This window comes from Equus caballus, chromosome 10, assembly GCF_041296265.1.
Source record: "Equus caballus isolate H_3958 breed thoroughbred chromosome 10, TB-T2T, whole genome shotgun sequence".
Classification (NCBI taxonomy): Eukaryota; Metazoa; Chordata; class Mammalia; order Perissodactyla; family Equidae; genus Equus; species Equus caballus.
In genome coordinates this window covers 66,475,159-66,498,391 of record NC_091693.1, presented here as the reverse complement: position 1 = coordinate 66,498,391, position 23,233 = coordinate 66,475,159, and the positions used below count along the sequence as shown (strand labels likewise).

General features: G+C 43.3%; 1 protein-coding gene across 5 annotated transcripts in view; it reads right to left on the bottom strand.

The window, feature by feature from the left end:
- Positions 1-23,233, bottom strand: part of LOC102147786 (uncharacterized) — a 165,451-nt gene that overhangs the window by 41,318 nt on the left and 100,900 nt on the right. For all 5 annotated transcript variants that reach the window (XM_023650884.2, XM_023650885.2, XM_070225345.1 and 2 more), the window contains 5 exons: positions 18,969-19,086; positions 16,296-16,461; positions 11,348-11,486; positions 3,370-3,523; positions 1,508-1,603 (listed from right to left, as the gene is read on the bottom strand). In XM_023650884.2, coding sequence (XP_023506652.2) covers positions 1,508-1,603; positions 3,370-3,523; positions 11,348-11,486; positions 16,296-16,461; positions 18,969-19,086 — 673 coding nt within the window. The remainder of the gene's footprint in view (positions 1-1,507; positions 1,604-3,369; positions 3,524-11,347; positions 11,487-16,295; positions 16,462-18,968; positions 19,087-23,233) is intronic.

The window sequence follows — 23,233 nt, the reverse complement described above, 5'->3', positions numbered from 1 at the left end:
CACCATTCACCAAAATAAACTCAAAATGGATCACAGACCTAAAGGTGAGACCTGAAACCATAAGGCTTCTGGAAGAAAACGTAGGCAGTACACTCTTTGATATCAGTATTAAAAGGATCTTTTCGGACACCATGCCTTCTCAGAGAAGGGAAACAATAGAAAGAATAAATAAATGGGACTTCATCAGACTAAAGAGCTTCTTCAAGGCAAATGAAAACAGGATTGAAACAAAAACACAACCCACTAACTGGGAAAAAATATTTGCAAGTAATATATCTGATAAAGGCTTAATATCCATAATATATAAAGAACTCTCACAACTCAACAACAAAAAATCAAACAACCCAATCAAAAAATGGGCTGGAGACATGAACAGACATTTCTCCAAAGAAGATATACGGATGGCCAATAGGCACATGAAAAGATGCTCATCATCGCTGATCATCAGGGAAATGCAAATCAAAACTACACTAAGATATCACCTTACACCCATTAGAATGACAAAAATATCTAAAACTAATAGTAACAAATGTTGGAGAGGTTGTGGAGAAAAAGGAACCCTCATACACTGCTGGTGGGAACGCAAACTGGTGCAGCCACTATGGAAAACAGTATGGAGATTGCTCAAAAAATTAAAAATAGAACTACCATACAATCCAGCCATCCCACTACTGGGTATTTATCCAAAGAGCTTGAAGTCAGCAATCCCAAAAGTCCTGTGCACCCCAATGTTCATTGCAGCATTATTTACAATAGCCAAGACGTGGAAGCAACCTAAGTGCCCATCAACAGACGAATGGATAAAGAAGATGTGGTACATATACACAATGGAATACTACTCAGCTGCAAAACAGAACAAAATCATTCCATTTGCAATAACATGGATGGACCTTGAGGGAATTATGTTAAGTGAAATAAGCCAGCTAGAGAAGCATAATCTGTGTATGACTCCACTCATATGAGGAATTTAAAATTATGGACTAAGAACAGTTTAGTGGATACCAGGGGAAAGGTGGGGTAGGGGGTGGGCACAAAGGGTGAAGAGGTGCACCTACAACATGAATGACAAACATTAATGTACAACTGAAATTTCACAAGATTGTAACCTATCATTAACTCAATTAAAAAAAAAAAAAGAGTTCTGTTCCTACCACTGCTTTGTAGATGGGTCAAGAGTCACATGCCTCTGAGCTGCCAGCCTGGGAGTTTCTCTGAGAGTGGCTAGATGGATGGCCGCTTTCCCAGATTATTACTGGCCATGGGAAGTTCAGCTGAGTCTACAACCAAGGCCAATACCGGTTGAGACCGTGATTCTCTTCTGTCATACGAAAACATGACTCATCTTGCGGCATTGGGTTTACAGCTTCATTACCAAACACCCTGCTTATCTCATAAATTATTCACCACTGGCTAGAGTATGGAGGATCTGACCTATGGACCCAGTGACACCTGCTTTGCAGCCTTCATTCAGTTCTCTCCATGACCAAGTAAGAAAGACTTATCCTACCTGCATACTGTATTCTAGGGTATCTGGGCTGCAACTCATAACTGGAAACACTCCTCCATCTTCCAGAAATGCTCTCCAAGGGAAGAGCATAAATGCCTAAAAGAACAAAATAATAAACATGATAATGTTGTAGCATATCCTTAAGTAATAGACATCTGTATACATACAGATGTACCCCAAACACGGTAGAATGATTCATTTAGTATATAGAAATAGTTCTACATTATCAGGGACTATCCATCAAGAGGAGAGAGTAATAATCTTATTTTTTTAAGCTGATTTTTCAGAAAGTAGCTAAACACAAAACTCAAATGTTCTTAATATTAGGAATCTTAAAAATTTGTCCTTCATCACCATAGTGCTCTAAATTTAGGTAACAACTCAAAACCAATGTCACAATGTTACACATGGGCCTCTATCTTCTCCACATCACTATCCAACAGCCAAGGCATCCCCTACTCCTTGTGGTACCACATGCAGTCCTAGATATAGTGGGCCTGTCTACCTGACCCCATTCTATACTTCCAGACATGGTACTGGCTTCAGACAACTCCTAGAGTTGGAGCTGAATCAGGTAGCAGGGAGCCAGGACACCTGCATCTGCTTAATTCCAGGCAATACCCAAAGGCAGCAGGAATGGGCCCAATGGTCATGGTCCAACCCTGTCTTCTGGGTCTAAATGAGGGTGAGGAGTCATTGTCTTGTAGTTAGAGAAGGTAGAAGTGTGGGACTTACATGGGGTTGAAGTTGGCATTACTTGGCTTAGCTTTGTAACATAAAAACATTAAGTTGGAGGTTTTGGAATAAAAAACCAGGGCTTATGAGGTGATTTTAAAGATATGTCCACAAATTCTTTGATACTCTTCCCGTTAAGAAGTAGAGCTTACTCCCTCTCCTCTTGAGTGTGGGCTGAACTTAGTGATTCTCTTCTAATAAAGAGAAAATGGCAAATGTGATGGGATGTCACTTCTGAAATTAGGTAGTAAAAAGACTATGACTTCCATCTTGAGTACACTTTCTTGCTCTCTCTTGAATTACTTGCTTTGGGGAAGCCATCTGCCATGTTGTGAGGAAGCCCTGTGGAGAAGCCCACCTGAATAGGCTTGAAAGTGGATCTTCCGCTGCCTACCAACAGCCTTGAGAGTGGGCTTGGGAGCAGATCCTTCTCCAGTAGAGCCTTGGGATGACTACAGCCAACACCTTGATCGCAGCCTTGTGAGAGATCCTGAACCAGAACCACGCAGCTAAGCTGCCCCGAGATTCCTGAACCTTAGAAGCTATATGAGATAATGAATGTTTATTGTTCTAATCTGCTAAATCTTGGGGTAATTTGTTATGCAGTCATGGATAACTAATACAGTTTGTGACCTAGTGCTGCCATGATGGCCCAGCAGTCTGATCTCCAGCTTCCTGAATCTTAAACTCTTTAGTTGTAGAAGATGAGTAATTTTGTTGGTGCCTGGGAGCAATAATATCTGCCAGGATTACGTTTGATAACACATGTTGTAACCAAGGCTGTTCAAAACTCAGCTGCTGCCATAATTTATATATTGTAATTGCTGTCATAATTATTTGTTAAATGGAAAAGAGCAAGTGTGGGTTTTGCTACCAGCTGTGAATAGATAAGCTGTTGCTCCAATTAGACTGCTGAGCAGTTTGGAGGCAAAGACCCTGACTGGGAATAACCGCCAGCCGTGGGGGCCCAGACTGCTCTACCGTGTGAGTGAAGGGGAGCCAACCAAGACTGAAGGGCATCAGAGCACAGAGAGCCCCCACAAAATTTCAACCAAATGGAAACAAAGTGACATAATCCCCTACGCACCTCACACATTTTATAGGTATAAAAATACCTCTCAACGCACCTGGGGGCTCCGTGGATCCAGTGGCTGGGGCAGGCTGAGCTGCGAAGCAAAAATGCTCTTCACGAGAGAGTTGCTCAGCGGTGGCAATCCGTGGTACATCCCATCTGAGACAGACTGGTAAGCAGGAGCATTTCCAGCTGCCAGAAATGTTCTTCTACCGAAACATGGAGGGAATCTCAATTAAAGTAGCTACTTAAGCTTCTAAAGCTCAAAACTTTCTTTAAAGTGACTGTAGCAAGATAATGTTTTGAGATATTAGGTTTCTTCCTCAGTGAGATCATCCCTCACTCCCATTTCTTTACACCTTGCCCTTCACTCTCACAATTCACAGCCCTCCAGGAAAGGGTAGAGATACCCCTAGACTAGCACTGTCCAGTAGAACTTTCTGCAGTGTTGAAGTGTTCTATATTTGTCCAATATGGTAGCCACTAACCACATGTGGCTGTTGAGCACTTGAAATGTGGCTACTGTGACTGAGGAATTGAATTTTAAATTGTATTTCATTCAAATCAATATTAATTTAAACTTTTAAATTAAATAGCCACATGTGGCTACTGTAATGGGCAGTTCAGCTGTAGCCCTAGAACAAAGGTATTGATTGTTTGTTGAACTGATTTTTTTAAGACCAATAGCTGAGACAGCAACTCTTGATATGTATAACCAAATTTTAAATTAAGTAATAAGAGCCTGGGAAAGAAAGCTTTTTGTTTTGTTTTGAACAAAACTTGGCTTTGCATATCAAGAACCAAAAATCCTGAAGACTAGAGCATGAAATTTATACCATAAGTTGTAGAGAAGGAAGTATGCATGATAAATTACAATGATTTTCTTGCCCTGAAGGAAATAAGAGTTTTGCCAACAAGGAAAGACTGTTTCTAGAGCTTAGATCTAGTGGATGCCTAAGAAAAGATGCTGACACAGGATAAGCTGGGGGAGGGTATCCCAGAACAGAAGGGACCTTTTGCCTGGATCCTCCATGGGCTTCACCCAAGTCATCAAAAAGGAGATCAGCAATGGCTGAGGGAGATTTTAGCACTGATGGAAATGAAGCAGACTCCCAGAGACTAGCAGACAATCAAAGTGTTGGGGAAAGGCCTGGGGAGTGCCTGAGCTCCCATAAGAGGGTGTCCAGGTGGGGTGCTGAGCAGCACGCCAATCAGAAGAGATCTGGGGTTCAACCAGCTAATTCACAACAAGAGATGCGGGAGATGGCTGCTCCCCCTCAACTGCCGGGATGATTTATAAGCACCCCTAGGGACTTACGAAGGAGGGGAAGGGTGTGGTCTAAGGCCTAAAATTAAGGTCCAATACTATGTGCTTCTTTGACATCCGGTAAAATTGAGAGGGCCTCTAAAGGCCTAACCACAAGTTCTCCTCCGCACTCTGCTCCCACAGGTAAGGTCCTCTAGTCAAACAATCTTCCTTATAAAAGGGACAAGGGCAGTCCCTGCTTATCCCTGAGCAGCAGTTTCGGTTCCCTGCCAGATTGCAAAATTATTCTAACGAACCAATCACATCCTCCTGTTATCCAGAAGGTACCACACCCTCTTGATACTACAAAGCCTGCCTCCCACAGCCCCTGATTTTTCACTCTGTTCCCAAGTACACTTACTCTGTGCCCTGCATGGCGTGTAGTGTCGTCCTCTGCTGAGCTGTGATCATATGTTACTAATAAACTGCTGTGGATCTCGTGTGTCCAGTTCAGTGTCACATGTTCGGCCATCCCATAACCTTACAGCAGAATCCCACCCTCACCAACAGGGTGAATAGGAGGCAATTAAGACAAAGTGAAAAGGGGATACTCTTGAATTAACTGATTTTAAATGTCAAACTGACCTCTTTTAAACTCTAAATGTGGCTGAACGACATGGAATTGGAAAGTTTAACCTTTTTGCCATCAGCAGAAGCAGGGGCTTATGAATTTAAGTTCAAAAACAGATGAAAGGAGCTCTCTATTTGCACATCAAACCATTGTACTGGGGCAAAATTCATTTCAGTCTTTTCACATTTTAATGAGAATTAACAAAAGATATTGAGTACTGTTATACACTGAGATCCTGGATAAAATAGTTGATTTATCCTAATAGCTCAAGGATGGAGCTTGGAGTTGCTCAAGGAATATATAAACATCTTCTCCCGTTTCTCATATCTTTCATATGTTTTCTCATGATTCTCAATGAGCCCTGCCAAGGGACTCATGATTCACTCAACACCCATGTGACAGTGATATATCAACCACCTAGTATGTACAAGGCTCTGTGCCAGGAACCGTCCAAGACACAAAGATGGGTCCCATGTGGCTCTGATCTTCCAGCCCAGGAGGGCCTGGTAAGGCGGAGCTCATTATCTGGCTGCTTCTGACCTTCCTCTAAACTCCCAAGGTCCTTTCTCCATACACGCCTCTCTTATGGCTCTTATCGGTTGTACCCATCCACTTAAAACAATGGTACCAAAAAGCAGAGTCTTCTAATGGAAAGATTTCTTTTCAGCCCAAATCAAGAGCACAGAAGCCCAGTATTGCGCACACTCTCTCCCTGGTTGGCTCCTTTCACGTCATTCCTGCTCTTCTCTCCCAACACTCCACAGAATTATTTCTCTCTCAACCTCTGGGGCCAGCTTTGTTCACATTTTACTTGTTCAATCCCTGACTACATTGTTTATATTTTAAAATTTATTTTATATTTATTATTAGGTTTTGACATCGCAGAAAAGCTTCCTGGCTGGGGAGAGACTGCCCCTCCCTGGGCTAGCCAATTCTTAGAGACCTCAAAGGACTGGGCAGGGAGTGTGCCTTTCACATGCAAACTAACCAATCCAGACCCCTACTTCCTGTCTCGGACTCTTGCTCCCCAGGAAGCAATATTCCTCTGCTACAGTCATCCCAGGGCTAGTTAAGGGGTAACTAAACGCCATCCCTACAGCTCCAAACCCACTGGAGTTATTCAAACCAGCCCATCTTAAACTGTTCAGCCTGCCCCGCCTCACCTTTCCAGGCCATGGCCGAAGCACTCTCTTTGTTCCTAACCGACACAGACACGGATGCTTTCCAATGTGGCCCTGTGTGGCGTGGCATGCCTCCTGGTTCTAGGACTTGTGAGTATAATAGACTTTGTTTTCCTGAGTCTCTCCTGTGTCTCCTTTAGTGGCTGCACCTGGCTGACCATCACCTAAAAGAACACAGGACTCCGACAGGCTCTCTTATCCTGGCAAGCTTGTGCGGAACTTTGTAACTACCAAGTGCCACAAATGACCACAATTCTTGACAGAGTTTTAGAGCCCAAACACAGCTTTGTGTACATACTAGGTCTATTGCTTGCAGCCTATTAAATAATAGCAATATAGTTCAGATGTGTATATGGCTGCTACTCTAAGCCACAGAATCATAGAATATGATATGCTCTCTAGAAAGACCAAATTCAGATCACAGGCACCCCAATGATGAAATCATTGGTTATCCTTTCCTTGCTTTCCTAATTCCTCAGTCTACATAACTGTCCTTCACGGGAGCCATCTCCCTCTATCAATAGTATTGTTTATTAGGGAGCCGGACAATGTAATGCTGTGGAAAGAAAGGGGTCTCAAGAGGATAGCCAACATTTTTAACACTAGATCCTCTTTTATTTCCTCCCTCTCCATGGACCCCATATTTTGAAGGATTTTTCTACCAAATATCCATTAAGTGTTTTCCTGTTTTTAACGCAAAGCCACATCAGCCTCCAGCCCCAGCTCTGAACTGCAGGAAGAGATGAAGAAACGTGACAGAAAGGAAGGAACAGGACTCTGGAGTCAGACAAGCTGCATGAATGTAAGTTCTGATACAACAAGCTGTGTGACCTGGAACAAGTTATACAACATCTCTGAATCTCTATTTTCTCGTCTGTAAAAATGGTGAAAATCATTTCTGTCTCATAGAGTTGGTACGTGGTGAGGACTTGACCAAAGCAAGTTGCCTCTCCTTCTTATCTCACTTAGTTCTTATGATTCCAGTTAAAAGAAGAAAGAAAGAAATTTGACGTTTTCTGCACCTGCAAAGTTTTTGGCAAATGCGTTTTTCATCATGCCCTTCGAAAAACTGAAAATGGCTCTCGAGCCCCTGGGACCATCTGCTTGGATCCTCAGTCATTAAACCCTGGCCTGTGCTTTCTGCTGGGGTGCGTCTAACCAGCGCAGCTTGTCGGCAGCACTCAAAATGCAGGGAGACCCACAGGCACAAAAAGCTGGCTTGTTGCTTGTGCCAGTGGTGCAGCTGCCAACCACAGCCCCTAATAAAGTCAGGTCTCTCCAGGAGTCCACTAAAATACCAGAATAGATGCGCCAAATTCCCCAAACGGCTCTGTCACCCTCCAGCTGCCTTACTGTCAGTAAGGAGTGCAGGGTTTCCTAGAACACCAGTTATCTTGTGTGTGAGAGAGCCACCCACAGCAGGATCCCAGGCAGGCTGGTTCAAACCACAGGGAGTAGAGAATTCACAGGGCACATGTTAGAGTTTTTCCTGGAGGCAAGGATATAAAGAAGAAAAAATTAACAAAAAACATCTGCAAAGTGGTCCTGAGGGGGCCAGGCAAAAACTATGGCTCTTCACTTCTCAGACTCTGGGGACCAGCACCGTGGTCATGAGCGAGGTCCAGCCCACAGGGCCTTCTCTGTATCTACCAGAAATCCCCAGATAACTCTGAAGCACACTTTAATATCTGCACGTTTAGAGATACTTAAACTAGATTAGTATGAAAATTAAAAGTCAAAAAATGAAGAGGGAATCAACAAAGGTTCAAGGATGAAGAAGCTGGTGTTGCCTTTTTTAGAGACGGCTTGATGTCTTCCTGAACCAGGTATACTGAAGAAGTGATTGGACTGTCAAGCTGTTTCCTCAGGTGTCTCCTTTTTACCCTAATCTGCCTGAAATCAACAATATGCTCAGATTAGAGGTTTTTGTAAATTTTTTTTTTTTTTTTTTTTTTTTGCTGAGGAGGATTCACCCTGAGCTAACATCCGTTGCCAATCTTCCTCTTTTTTTGCTTGAGGAAGATTAGCCCTGAGGTAATATCTGTGCTAGTCTTCCTCTATTTTATATGTGGCTCACCACCACAGCATGGCTGACAAGTGGTGTAGGTCTGCACCTGGGATCTGAACCCATGAACCCAGGCTGCCAAAGTGGAATGCACCAAACTTAACCACTACACCACAGGGCCAGCCCCTAGAAGCATTTTTTATGCCATATGTTTTGCTCTGTTATATAGAGTCCCTTTGAGGACTTTGTTTATTTATTTTTTGCTTCCCTCCATCACTGAAGTGCAAAGGAGTTCAATTCTTTAAGTCACGGAGTGGCAAACTTTTTCTTAAAGGGTCAGATAGCAAATATTTTCAGCTTTGTGGACCATACTATCACTGTTACACATACTCAACTTGCAGCTGTCGTGTGAAAGCAGTCAGAGATAATCCATAAATGAATGGACAGGGCTGTGTTCCAAAAAACTTCATATTTATGGACACTGAAATTTGAATTCCATATATTTTTCACGTGTCACAAAATACTGCTCTTTTCTTGATTTTTTTCCCCTAAGCACTTAAACATGTAAAAGCCATCCTTAGTCCACAGGCCATACAAAATGGGGCAGGGAACTATGACAGTAGCTGGTCGACTTCTGACTTAAATAGATGAGATTAATTAGAACCACTGTACCATCCAAGCATTTACGTTCAACCCAAATGATTAATCCACCTGAAATTAAAGATAAGCTCAATCCTCAGGCGTTTCTTGAATTGGCTAATAAATAACTCCTACAGGTTGGGGGACATATCCAGAGGTGAATGACAGGCCCTGGGCAATGTGATTCCAACACCAAAGGAGGACAGCACCAACTTCCATCAGGCCCTTGCCCAAGCTTGGTGGAGGGCAGGTCAATAGGGGCAAAGTGAAACTTCTGTCCCTGGAAACACGCACCTGTCCTGCAACCTGAGCTGATCTGTGCCACAGAGAAGCAGGAGCCAGACATTAGGTGACCTTGTGGGGCATTGCCCTGTTGGCCTTGAGCCACATGCTTCCCCATCCCCCAGTCTACGGAAGCATGCTGCTCTGATTTCACGTAAGAGTACAGTTCTTTCTTTTCAAACTCTGGAGAAACTTTCAGTTTACATAAGTAAAAAGTTCCCTGGGTAAACAGTCATATTTGCTCAGACTTGGTGAGCTCTGCGAAGAGCAGGGACACTTCCTCAAGCTTCCTGTCTCTTTTGATTATCTAAGGACTTCTTGTTTGCAGGTTCAGCATGCAGCAAAGCGATCAAGAAGGATGACATTTATCTTTCAGCTTCTCTCTTCCTCCCGCCTCCTGCCTTCTCTTCGGTCTCCTTTTCTATCCACACTGCTGCCTGGCGTCCATCCTGGTTCTCAGGCTTTGGAGTCAAAGGCACCTAGGTTCCAATTGTGGCCTCCCACTTACTAGCTGTGTGATTCCAAACACACACATCCTGAAGAGGTCTGAAGTAAAAAGGCCGGAGGAAATGCGATGAATGAGGGTGTACCATCCCGGGTGGTTCCCTCTGAGGTCCTCTGAAAAGTACACCAAAACCACACATAGGACACAGTTCCCTCCATTCCTGCAGACTGACTGTGCCGGGACAAAGAGAGCCCACAAAGCAATTCCTGGAGGAGGCAGAGGGCTTCCCTGGGAGAATAGTAGCAAGCTGAACCCTGTGTAGCTGGAATCCCAAGAAGGATTTCTGGAGCATAGTCCTATTTCTTCACCCTGTGTAAATTCCTTGCAAAGCTGACTTGGGTTTCAGAGCCTGGAGGGCTAATGAACGCCATTCTGACAGTCAGAGCCTTTATCTCCTACCTGCCTGACTAAGCTATACCTCAGAAAGCTGTTTGTCAATAAAAAGAAAACACATTAGCCTGATTTTTGTTTTTTGGGGGTTTTATTGTGAGGAAGATTGGCCCTAAGCTAACATCTGTTCCCAGTCTTCCTCTGTTCTATGTGGGACACCTGCCTCAGCATGGCTTGATGAGCTGTGTATAGGTCCTCGCCCAGGATCTGAACCCGTGAACCCCGGGCCACCAGAGTGGAGTGTGAGAACTTAACTACTGTGCCACCGGGCTGTCCCCTAGCCTGATTTTTTGTCCTGTTGAATTTACATTCTAAATCCAAAGTTCCTTGATGCTCAGAGTAAAGAAAATGCAGAATAGAAAGAGAAAATACAGTTCAATACAATTCTCACATTTCCATTCTCTGCAGACACCCATGCTAATGGTGGAAAGTGATTATAATCCACAGGAAAGAGCATTGCCCTCTGAGGTCCCCTCATTGGCTGAATACTCACACTGGGAATTAATCAAAGGAAGTTAATTAATTTTGACAATTTAAGAATAAGCGGAGACCCTCAGGCCCGACCTCTTTCCTTCCCATACAAAACTTATTATTTTTACTGGAAATGCTGTACTCTTAATCCAAACTAATTTTCTCATCAGTCATGATTAATTAACCAAATAAACATTTTTTTTTCTTTGCAGAGTACTTAACACTTACAAGGCCAGAGGGAAATTTATTTATTTATAAATTTAACTCAGGCAGCCCATTCCATTGGCTCCAGAAGAGCAGTGAAAATTCTGTTTTTTTCAAAAGGTCAATAACGGCTGGAAAAAATCGACAAAACTCTTAGAAAGAATCATCTTCAGAGGTAGAAAAAATATTATTCCCATAAAACAACCTGAACGTTGAAAGCAGCAATTGTTATATAAACTAACAGTATCGAAATCACATTTAATAAAATCAAGGATATCATTATCTGACAGGAACACATTCTGCACAGACGGCCTTTGCAGCAGAACATGTTTGGCAGCCACAGTGCCCTGGAGCAGCCTGTGCCTCTGACCATTTTAAGCTCATTAGCTAATCTTGCCAAGAGCGGCCTCCCACCATGGTCACTCAGAAACACCTGCCCTGGAGAATTTGCTAGACAGGATTAATGCCCCAGCCCTTACCGGATGAGGTGCCTCACTGCAGCGTCGAACTGCAGAAGCATGACCTCCCTTCGGAGGAGCAGGGCCTGGGACACCTGGGTAGGATCTTGGGGACTCTGGAGACTGTCAATCATTTTCTGCAGCTCTTGAAGCTCAGACCCTAGAAGATGAACAGCATTGAGTTAGACAGTCTGAACTACAGGCTACTGTAGCTAACCCAGGGAGCCATCATTTCACCTCCAAAGCTAACATTTTACCTAAATGGACTGCTCGCTCTTTGTTTGTGGGTATACTAATTATATCGTTTGCAAGACTAGCAAAGCCTTATGTTCTAGAACCCAAGGTCTGATTTATCTTTCCTTCCTTCCTTCCTCCTCCAGGAAGACAAAAACTTGCTTTGCTTTTCAGCAGAATAAAAACATGCTGTTGGAAGAAAGTTTTAAAGTTTACAAGGCTATAGTCTCTAAATAGATTGAAAAAAAGAAATTACAAGGAATGGGAAAGTATAGGCCTCAGCAGATCTATTATGGGCTTGAAATTATTATAGATTGTAAACCAGTACTCGTTTCTCATAGCCACGCCATCCAAATCAGCCCTCTCTGTCACTGGCTCATCCTGTCACTGGCTCATGGATTAAAGAAGACTCAAGACCATCAGAGGCAAGCAAAAAATATATACGCCTATATGTATATGTGTATACACACATACACATATCCTTCTAGGAGAGTCTCATCATTTTAGAAGTAGGTGTGGGAGATCCTAAACTGGCTTATTTCTTGGACCCTTACAGCAAAAGTAGGCTGAGTATAAATAGAATTATACGTGTTTCCGATGAAAATTTAAGTTAGGGGCCTATGGGCACTCAATGCTGGGTAGAGGAACCTGGCCTGGGTCTAGATGGCTGTACTAGCGTCTGTATTATTGGCCCAGGGAAGGAACTGGTCAGATTGGGAGAGCACAGTAAGAGAATGATGAACCCTTAGGGAACATTGGTGGGGCTGGTGGTTGGGCCCAGACTTCCAGTGCTACCAGAATGTCAGCTGATCTGAAATGCTTGTCAACTCCTTGTGAGGACAGTGATAGTTTTCTACTCAAGAGTACATCCTGCTATGAGAAGAGGATTGTGGAAACTGATCGCTGTGCCAGATACGCCCTAGGCAGAAGTGAGATGGGAGACTCACGAGGCATTTCCTGAGTTACTCTATCTCAACAGCTCGTCCAGACTTGAGGAGCCTTCTACTCTACCTGGCCCAGTACTGGATCTCTTTCCACATATCCGCATGGAAGGCAGAGGAATTGAGGGAGTGAGGAAGCCATCCATGAGAGACTGATCGGGGCAGAACCAGGACTGAGAATGGTGGCTAATACTTGCAATATATGCTCTTGGAATATATGCTCATCTTAGGAAAAAATGAAGAGCCCAGATGGCATATCCATTTGATGTTTTATACACAACAAAAAAATGTTTTTTGGATATTTTTCCAGCCCTCGAAGAAGTAGGTCCAATCATCACACTTTTCATGACTCCTCTATAAATCTGATGGTCATATCAGGCTGAAAAGAAACTGCCACCAGGAGAAGAGTCACGTTAGAGCACATTGCCCAAGAACTTTAGTGGTAGATGGGTGGAGGGTGGTCAGTGAGCCTCATTGGTTCAAGGCCTAGTGTGTTTGATCTACATGCGATACACAGTCAGGTTAAGCAACAACCAGTGGAAAGTGTTTATAATCCTCTGCAATGATGATGAAAATAGACTGTAAAGTTGCACACACCCTGTGATTAAAGCTCTGAAAAATGTAAATGGGAAGTGCATTGGGCAAGGGCTACAAGGGAGTACAGATAAAAGTATTTCACTCGTTAGCGTGATTGGATTACAGGTGATATTTCTCTTTTCACTGTTTCCATTATCGTTTATATAGTGCTATGTGGGCACCTCTGCAGGACCACCTCCCAGCAAAACCGTTCTGTGTTGATAGGTGGCATTATCACTAAAACACAGATGTGGGTGCGGGGACTACTCTTTTTTCATTGTTTACTGATTGTGACTTCTGGCTTCCCTTTCTCTGTGGGGTCATGCTGCTTGGTGGGAAGGGAGGTGGCAGGCACGGGTGGGAAAGGCAGCCTGTCTATGAGGACGGAGTAGGTGGTTGCCATGTGGTGGTGGTGCTGGGGTTGGGAGTAGGACCCTGTACCGGGAAACATCAGGAAGAAGATGAGCTTGTGCTCGTGCCTTTTCCCAGATCAGAGAGAGAGAAGAACCACAGTGGCTCTGTCCCCACGTGAATACTGAAAGCTGGGACACTTTGTTCCTAGTCTGCCTTGGGAGTTCCTGAAACCCTGAGTTGAGTGTGTAGTATCTGGGCTTTAATTGGCCTCCTAATCCTTTACAAGGAAATCACAATGTAAACTCCCACATTCTGATTACATCCTCTGCTTCACGCTGACTCCAGAGGGAGTTGCTGGCTTTCAAGGAAGGAGAGAGTCTGGCAGCGTCTACAGAGCTAGTCCACAGAGTCTAAGAGCTGCTTCCTCAGTCAGCGGGAGGACCAAAGCTGAAATCTGGAGTGTCCCTTTAAAAACTATTTTAAAGCATGTAAGTCCTCGAAAGTCATTTTATCTAACTCCAAAAAGGAGTTGGGTGGGTATATGAACAGCCCCATCTCATCCTTTCACCTTAACTCTCCTTGCCTCCTCTGGGAAGCAGGCCAACAACTGAGCAGCCTACCCATTTAAAAAAGATGATTATCTGAGAGTGGGATTTTTTTAGTTCAGTTTGCTCTTTATCTATTTTCAGCAAAGCAGAGTATGCAAAACTTTGCACATTCTCCCTGGAGCACAAATGTTTTTACTGGCAACATGACAAAGTACGTGTCTCTAATTGCACACCTCAGAAAGCCTAGCCCCACATATTCCAATGCTTTCCGGTTCAGAAGTATATAAATAGTAAGAAACCAATTTCCTTCATCCTGAATTCTAGGTCCTCAATTTGGCCTCATTTCCCACTGTTCCTCAGTGCCACACTGGTGAGTTCACCATTTCTCTGGGCTGGCCTGTTGCCCTTGCAAGTGTCCTTTTCTTCTCTCGCCAGGACCATCCCTCCTGTTTTCCTCCACTGATTCAAGTGAAGGCAAGACCCCCAGCTCACCTGCCCTGCAGGCTCTGCCCTCCCAGCCGCTGTAGGGCTTCCTATGCAGTGAATTCCTATGGAAACATGGCTTTGGCTCTATCTCCACTTCTAATTCATCCTCATAGAAACCTGTCTCCCCATCTCAAGGGTGGGATGGCATCTTTCCCTGCCCATCCTCCTTTCTCCTGTCCCTCATCTGAAACCCAGTCCCCATCACCTCCCAACATCCAGGAAGCCCCCTAATAGTGTCTCAGCTTATCTTCTGAGTAAACCCCTTTTACAATAGTCCCCGATTACTAAAAGGAAAAGACCTAAGAATGCTTTGGAACTTCTCTAGTCTCTGATGCTTACATTGAAGATCGGCTAGTAGTTTTGAAGCTCATTAGTCTGCAACAATTCTGGGATTTCTGTTGAGGCGGCACCAACCCGCCCCTTCTTCACGCTGCCTCTCCTCAGACGTAGGCATCGATCTTCCTCTCCGATCACCACTTGTACCCTTCCCTGAGTCTCCCGTCTGAATGTTTACAGATTCCTTCAGTGTTCATTAGCACAGTGCAAATCTACCAGCAGACAAGTCAGACTCTCCCACAAACCTATTTCCTTTATGTATCGGCTAGAGAAGGATAGATTCGGGTGAGATCACATTTGTTTTAAGTCCACTAGGTTTAAATAAGCATATTACCTCATTTCTTTGGCTCTTCTCATCCTTTAAGATCTTTGGCTACTATGTTATAATATATTGTTATTAATTGATTAATATTTACATGACTAATGACATAATTTGGATGGGAGTCAAATCATTAAAATAACAAAATCAGTTTCTCTGCTTCTGATAAACCCAATTTACTAAGCATTTCGGTGCCTTTACTTTGCCTCGTGCGTTTTTCTTAGAACCTGGTTCTGAGGTGGAGTTCATGGATTGGTGCTGGGCAGATGATACGCAAGCCTCAATTGTTCTTGCTACAAGGATATTGGGTTATTGTTAGCCCACCCAGGGCTGTCTGCAACCTTCTTGACTGTGAATGCCTGGCTCTGAGCTTGCCCTGCTAGTTTACAAAGGACAGTAGGGAAAACGGAATGAAAGAAAACTAATATTTAATGGGGGCTTGTACATCCTTCCAGAAATTTTACAGATTTTAACCCATAGAATATCTTTATGAGACAAGTGTCATCATTCCCATTTCATCGATGGACAGGGACCCAGAGAGTAAAGTACTCAGCTTCTAGGAACCAAGTGGCAGAGGCAGGGTAAATCCCAGGCCCCCAACTTCTAACTTGGTGTTCTTCGTGGTTTAACCTGTAAATGTGGAATTAATCAGTTTGGAGACAGTACATAATGGGACTTTCCCTTTCCCCTTCTTACCACTGTCATTTTTGAGAAAATATTTTAGTTCTATCTTTCCAAGTATTAAGAGCTTCACAGTTGGGGCTGGCCCCGTGGCCGAGTGGTTAAGTTCACATGCTCCGCTGTAGGCGGCCCAGTGTTTCATTCGTTCGAATCCTGGGCGCGGACATGGCACTGCTTATCAAACCACGCTGAGGCAGCGTCCCACATGCCACAACTAGAAGGACCCACAACAAAGAATATACAACTATGTACCAGGGGGCTTTGGGGAGAAAAAGGAAAAAATAAAATCTTTAAAAACAAAAGAGCTTCACAGTAATTAACTAGATGGGGAAAATCCATTCACAATGTATACACATATCAAATCATCACATCATACACTTTAAATATCTTGTAATTTTATTTGTCAATTATACCTCAATAAAGCTGGGGGTAAGAAGTGTCACAGAATTTCAACTGAATAGTGAAGGTGCTTTTAACCACCTTTAATCACTTACCGATGCTCTCAGTTCCTCCCCAGTCACCTCTCGAAGGGTTAGGACTTAGAGGAAATTCAAAACATGCTGGACAATTTCCAAGTTTAGCAAAACTGAAAAGGTAGGCCACAATGTCGTGGAGAGGGGCTATCAGCTGCAGAGTTAGCTTCAAGGCTCTGAAAGCTGCCTGTGGGTAAAATCAATACAAGGAAATGAGTTTTAAGAAGTTTCTAAGAGGTATATAAAAACATATGAGCATTGATTAGGGACAATATCTTTAAACAAGAATATTTAGATAAACATTTTCAGAGCATAATACAGGATAATAATTACAGGATAATATCTGAAAAAAAGACCAACAAACCTATTCATGAAGTGGGTTATATGCCTTTGGACAAGGTAACTCCTGTGGGGGCGGGGGGAGGTGGTGGTTAAACAATTTGTTTCTCTTTGTTGAAAGCCATTGGTGGTCATAAACACCATCAAAATGTGTTTGTATGACTATCAATGAAGTCATACAAGGGTCATACGTAAATTTCTAGAAGGGACCCCATATTCAGACAACATTGCCCTGAGGGAATACCTGTAAGCAAAGCAAGATATCTACTAACACGGTTTAAGCACATGACTGAAAACCAAACACTGGATCATAAATATCAGCAACATTCAAGTGAAGAAAGAGTGAAAAATTACGATTTAAGTGCAGAAGGTAGTATTTTTATATATTTTAAAAAACATCTAAAAATTTTTCAATGAAAGAAAGTGTAGGTCTATTTTTAATTTTTTGAGGAAACTCTATACTGTTTTCCATAATGGCCGCACCAATTTACATTCCCACCAATAGTGCTCAAGGCTTCTCTTTTCTCCCCATCCTTGTCAATACATATGGTCTCTTGTCTTTTTGATAATAGCCATTCTAACAAGTATGAGGCACTATCTCATTGTGGCTTCGATTTGCATTTCTCTGATGATTAGTGATGACGAGCACATTTTCCATGTACCTGTTGGTCATTTGTATGTCTCCTTTGGAAAAATGTCTATTCAGGTCCTTTGCCCATTTTTAATCAGATTATTGGGTTTTTTTGTTTTCTTTGCCATTGAGTTATATGAGTTCCTTATTTTAGGTATTATTTGAAGTATTACTCCCTTATCAGATATGTGGTTTGCAAATATTTTCTTCCATTGCGTAGGTTGCCTTTTCATTTTGTTGATTGTTTCCTTAGCTGTGCAGAAGTTTTTTAGTTTGATGTTGTCCTACTCATTTATTTTTGCTTTTGTTGCCTGTGCTTTTGGGGTCATATCCAAAAAAATCACCAAGATGGATGTGAAGAAGCTTTTCCTCTGTTTTCCTCTAAGAGTTTTGCAGTTTCCAGTCTTATATTTAAGTCTTTAATCCATTTCAAGTTAATTTGTGTGAGTGGTATTAGATAGGGGTCCAGTTTTTGCATGTAGAACTACCATATGATCCAGCAATCCCACTTCTGGGTATATAGCCAAAAGAAAGAAAATCAGTATCTCAAAGAGATTATCTGTACTCTCATGTGCATTGCAGCATCACTCACATTAGCCAAGACATGGTAACAACCTAAGTGTCCAGTGGATGGATAAATGGATATAGAAAATGTGATACACACACACACACATATGCACAGGAGTATTATTCAGACATAAAAATGAAGGAAACCCTGCCATTCACAACAATGTGAATGAACCTGGAGGATATTACGCTAAGTGAAATAAACCAGACAGAAGATACATACTATATGATCTCACTCATGTGTGGAATCTAAAACAAAGTCAAACTCATAGAAAAGTTGTTGCCAGTGGGTGGGGGAAATGAGAAGATGCTGGTCAAAGGGTACAAACTTTCAGTTATACGACAAATAAGTTCTGACGATGTAATGTACAACATGGTGCCTATACTTAATAATACTGTATTGTATACTTGAAATTTGCTGAGAGAGTAGATAGTTGTTCTCACCACCAAAAAAGATAACTTTGAGAGGTGATGGATATGTTAATTAACTTAATTGTGGTGGTCATTTCACAATGTATAGGTATAGCAAATCATCATGTTGTACACTTTAAATATATACAATTTTACTTGTTAATTGCACCTCAGAGCTGGAGGGGAGGAGGTGGAAGGAAAAAAGGGTGAGAAATTTAGGTTGCTAAACAGCTTTTCACTTACAAAGAAAAGTCAGGATGTTCCCAAATTGCCATTTTCAAAATTGCACGGAATTTAGCAAATATTTATTTGAGTGCTTTATGTATTTCTATATCCACTGTTTTTTTTTTATGGTTACCCTCTATCAGTAAGTTAGGTACTAAGAGCAACCCCTCAAAAGCAGTAGCCTGCTAATGACTGTGATTAAGGGTGATAGCCTCTCATTAGCTTCAGAGCATCAGGGCAGGGTTTTCTCGAAGGGTTGGGGAGGAAATTGAGGATTAATAAGGAATGTTGGAAGCTCCAATTAGTGTTCATCAATGACCAGGGAGAAACAGAACTCATGAAATAATGAGGCCCAAGAGAAATGATAATAAAGCAGGCAGAAATATTAGGAGCTGTGAGAAGATGTCAGTTATTCGTCCCAGGAAGAAATAAGAAACGTTCTCTGAAATTGATACGTTTAAGCGTGAGACAAAAAAAAAACAGCCAGTTTCCATTCTGGCACACAGAAAAAAAACACAAACCTCTTCTGGCAGAGTTTTAAACATAACCAGCACTTCAGCAGGATGGGGTATGAACCATAAATTGAGGAAGACTTCCCCGTCATCAGACAGCAAACGTCGTGGCCGCGGCTGAAAGGTCCTGCAGCATTAGAAGAAAACACGAGTAGCATTTCTCTCTAAAAATGAGGCATCCTCAGTATGAGCTATTTATATGGCTTCCCTCCAGCCTAGGCTGTGGCGACACACGAGCCAAGCCTCCAGGCCCAAGGGCACCAGGCCTACGGCTGCAGACTGCTCACAGGGGGCCACAGTTATAAATATCTCAACAGGAGAAGAGCAGTTGGACTGGTTTTAGCCTCAGCTGTGTTGGAGGAAGGAGTGGGCATGGAGGGAGGGAAGCTGTGGTCAGAAAGGAAAGAAAGAGCACGAATTAGATGGCTCGTGCCATCCTGGGTGTTCCATATTTTCTCACTTAATTCTTATGACAGCCTAAGGATGTACGTATTTTGTTCCTGTTTCACAGATGAGGAGACTGAGGCCCTACGAGGTTACATAGATCTTGCCTACCCAGCTCCTAAGAGATGAAATTAAGATTTAAATGCAGATCTGTCCAGTCCCAGAATCCAGGCTCTAAAGACCAACCTCTATTTTCCTCCCCTCCCCACCACATTTCTTGCCAGGTTCTCTAGACTCCCGCCCTCTTTTCCTTCTCTCTCCCCTCTGCTTTCTTCCTCCTCCACATACCTTATCGTTTCTTATGCAGCCATATAGCTGTCTCTGTTGTAGGTTTATATACAGACACATAATCCATATATGTCTAGTTTAAGGATTCACACAAGCCCAGGTACCCACTACCTGGCCTGCGAAATAGAATGTCACCAGTTCCTTTGAAGCCCAACATCTACCTCCCGGGTGACCACCCTCCTGAATTTTACATTAATCAATGCTAGCTCTTCTTCGTAGTTTTACCACAAATGGATGCACCATTAAAAGATTATTTTGTTGGGTTTTGCCTATTTTTGACCTTCACACAAGTGGAAGCTCGTGATCTTTATTCTACACTTGCTGGGGGGAGGTGACTATAATCATCTCAGGACTGAGGCAGCCCACTGTAACAGGGTGGCGAGGGGGTGTCGGGGAGCTGTTTCCTGCTTGGATGGATTCGGCGCCTTCAAGTCTAATTAATTGTGTTCATCTGGTGTGGAAGATGGTGATATGTGCAGTTAACAGATGTGGAATCTGGCATCAGAGGACCCAATTTTGAGACCAGCTCCCATCACTCAGAGCTGTGTGGCCTTACACAAACTGTCCTCTGTGAGTCTTTTCATCCATAAAAAGTGAATAATAATTTCTAACTCATAGGATTGGTGAAAGAAATAATTTTTAAAAAGAGTATCAAGCACGTGAAAGGTATTTTATAAATTGTGAGGTGCTATATAAAGTTTGTCATTATGATGCTAAGGTGTGGGTGTCTGGCAAAGTGGCCAGGGGTGGGTGGGGGCCAAGGGATGCATGTGGCCCAGCAGTAGTAATCTGTTAAGAAGGGGGGACTTGAACACGCTAATGAGGGGATGTCCTAGAATTGAGGGTTATGGGGGAAGGCCAGAGACTAGTGACACCTCAGGCCTGTCTTGGTTGTGCTAGACCAGGCAGGCCTGACAGACAAACAGCAGAAGGAAGTGTACAGCGGATATGGAGCCCCTCCTTCCACACCGTCCCCTGCCCAGGGCGCCTCGGGTCCACCTCAGCTCTCTTCCCTGCTCTTCTCGCTCTCTCTCCTGTCCTGGGCAATTGTGTTCACTCCTCCGGCTGCAACTACCATCCATTCACCAGGGACTCCTGAATCCACATTTGCAGGCCCTCCCTCCACAGCTCCAGAGTTCCAACTTGCTTCATCCCGGATGGCAGTGCCTCAGACCGCCTCAGTCAAAAGAGGAAAGAATTGAGCTCCTTACCCCCTTCCTCCCCAATCCTGTGCCCCATCCTGTGTAAAAAGAACCACATCCCCCACCCCCCAAACCAGAGACCAGAGAGTCATTTTCAGACTTTTCTCCTTTACTCCTCAGGTCCTACTGACCCCATCGCTCTCTCACACTCGCACCCAGTTGTCATTCCTATTTCCATTGTCTCTAGCAAGGACTCTCCACGGGAGGGTCTTGCCTTCTAAGGGGCATTTTGGAAATCATAGGTGGCATTTTTTGACTGTTGTTATTATTTCTGGGTCTCTATGAGAAATTCAGATGACCCTTTCCACTTAAAGTAAAATGTAATTCATTTTAACTGAGAACTGAAGGTTTTCAATCTCAAACATTCTGAATGGGAGACTTTTGAAATCATTAAAACTCTACTTGGAGTGAATCATTGGCTTTAAAACCACCTTTCAAGTCTCAGCGTTTTAATCAGGTAATTCAAAGCTCAGGAACAAAGTACGGTGTTAGTTCGGAGAATTTCCTTTATTTCAGCAACCGCAAAGTCAGACTAGCCTGTCCTGGAGCAGATCAAAGCCAGCCTAATCCGGTCTTATCTCTATTATTCAGTTCACAGTGTTTGAAGGTCCCCCAAGGAATGTTGAATATCAATAATAAAAAGTCACGAGGCCTGTGTCTGAGCACACGGGCCTGTGGGCCATGGGGCTGGCAGCAGCATGGGTGAACCTGTCCTTGGCCTCTGGGAAGCACATACGACCCTGGAGCCATAGGGCCCTCTCCTAAGTATTATCCTTTACTTCCCATCTCGTTATTTCCTGCCACTTCCACCTCTGCCTGCAACGAGCAGCCATCTGCTGAGGGGAAGAGAGGGCTGCAGAAAGCTTTGGGTGCCCAGTACAGGAGCATAGCCCAGTTCTCAGCCCTACAAGGAGGATTCCTCCCTACCTTGTAGATGGCGCACACCTCCTTGGCCTGACAGTTCCTTGACCTGCTCAATATGGCCCCTCTTCACCTTCACTCCCCTTCAGATGCTCACTCCGGAGCCACGCTCCAGACCTTATCATCACCTGAGACCATGTCACCTCCCAAGACTTAAACATCCCACTTTCCCAGCTCGATCTTTTATTCCTCCAGTTTTCTCATTCACTCCCACTAAACCTCCTTCATCCCCATAAAATATGCTCTTTGATGTCATCCAGGCTTCCAGTCTCCCCTTCCATCTGTCAGTCCCATTCTGATCTCACTTCCCTACCCAGACTGGGTCTCACAGTCAAGCACATGAACTACTCTCTCACCTTCAACTCTTTGTACTCTCAACTCATCTACCTAGCAAAACCCCACCTCTGGATCCCTCCAGCTATTCTGATTCTGCTTCTAGTTGTGTGCTGCTGAGCACAGCTGGAGGAAATCATACGGTTAATTATATTGATGTAACAACAAGTAAATGGTTTCCAGCCTGAGCTGTGTCACTCCGGGACAATCCTTTTTCTTTCCTTTGATCAGCTTTTATGTCCATTTCCTTTTCAGTAATTCCAAGTCTTCTTTAAGCCTCATACCAAATTCTTGTCAGCACTTGATGACATGGTCTATTATTTCGTAATTGAATTAAAGGCCGCTGGCTGGAACTCTCTCCACTTCCTGCACCATCTCCCTTCCCTCCCCCACTCCATCTACACATCCTTTCAACCAAGGTCAAAGGCAGAGGTACACACCCAGGATATGAAATGAAGACAGCCTCTGCCCTCAAGGATCTTAGACTCCAGAGGCAGCTAGATGTGCAAACATAACTCTATGATAGAAGCATGACAGAATGGAATAATATGAAGGTGCAGAGAATATCCAGAATAAGAAGCTCCTGAGACTTGTCGGGAGCTCAATGGAAGAAATTCACAGCTTAGGCTTCTGAGTCATGATTCATTATCTCCTTCTCCACATCTCTTCCTCTTAATGTCATTGTTATCCTTTTTTCCCCCATTTAAAAAAATTGTGTAAAGATAAATGTAACATAAAACTTACCATTTTAACCATTTTTAAGTGTATAGTCCAATGGCATTAAGTACATTCACATTGTTGTGCAACCATCACCACCATCTATCTCCTGAACTTTTTTTTCCATCCTCCAAAATTGAAACTCTGTACCCATCACCCAATAATGGCCCTGCCAGAGACTCTGGGTGACTTCCTAGATTTCTCTTTCTCCCTCAGTCCCACATTAAATCCAGCATCTGGCCTTGTTGATTTCACCTCCTGACTATCTCTTGTCTGTACAGTTTCAGTAGCTTCCTACATGATGTCCCTGACAATCATCTTGTTTCCCTTCTCCCTGTTTGTTGAAGGACAAACACCAGACTTCCGGAC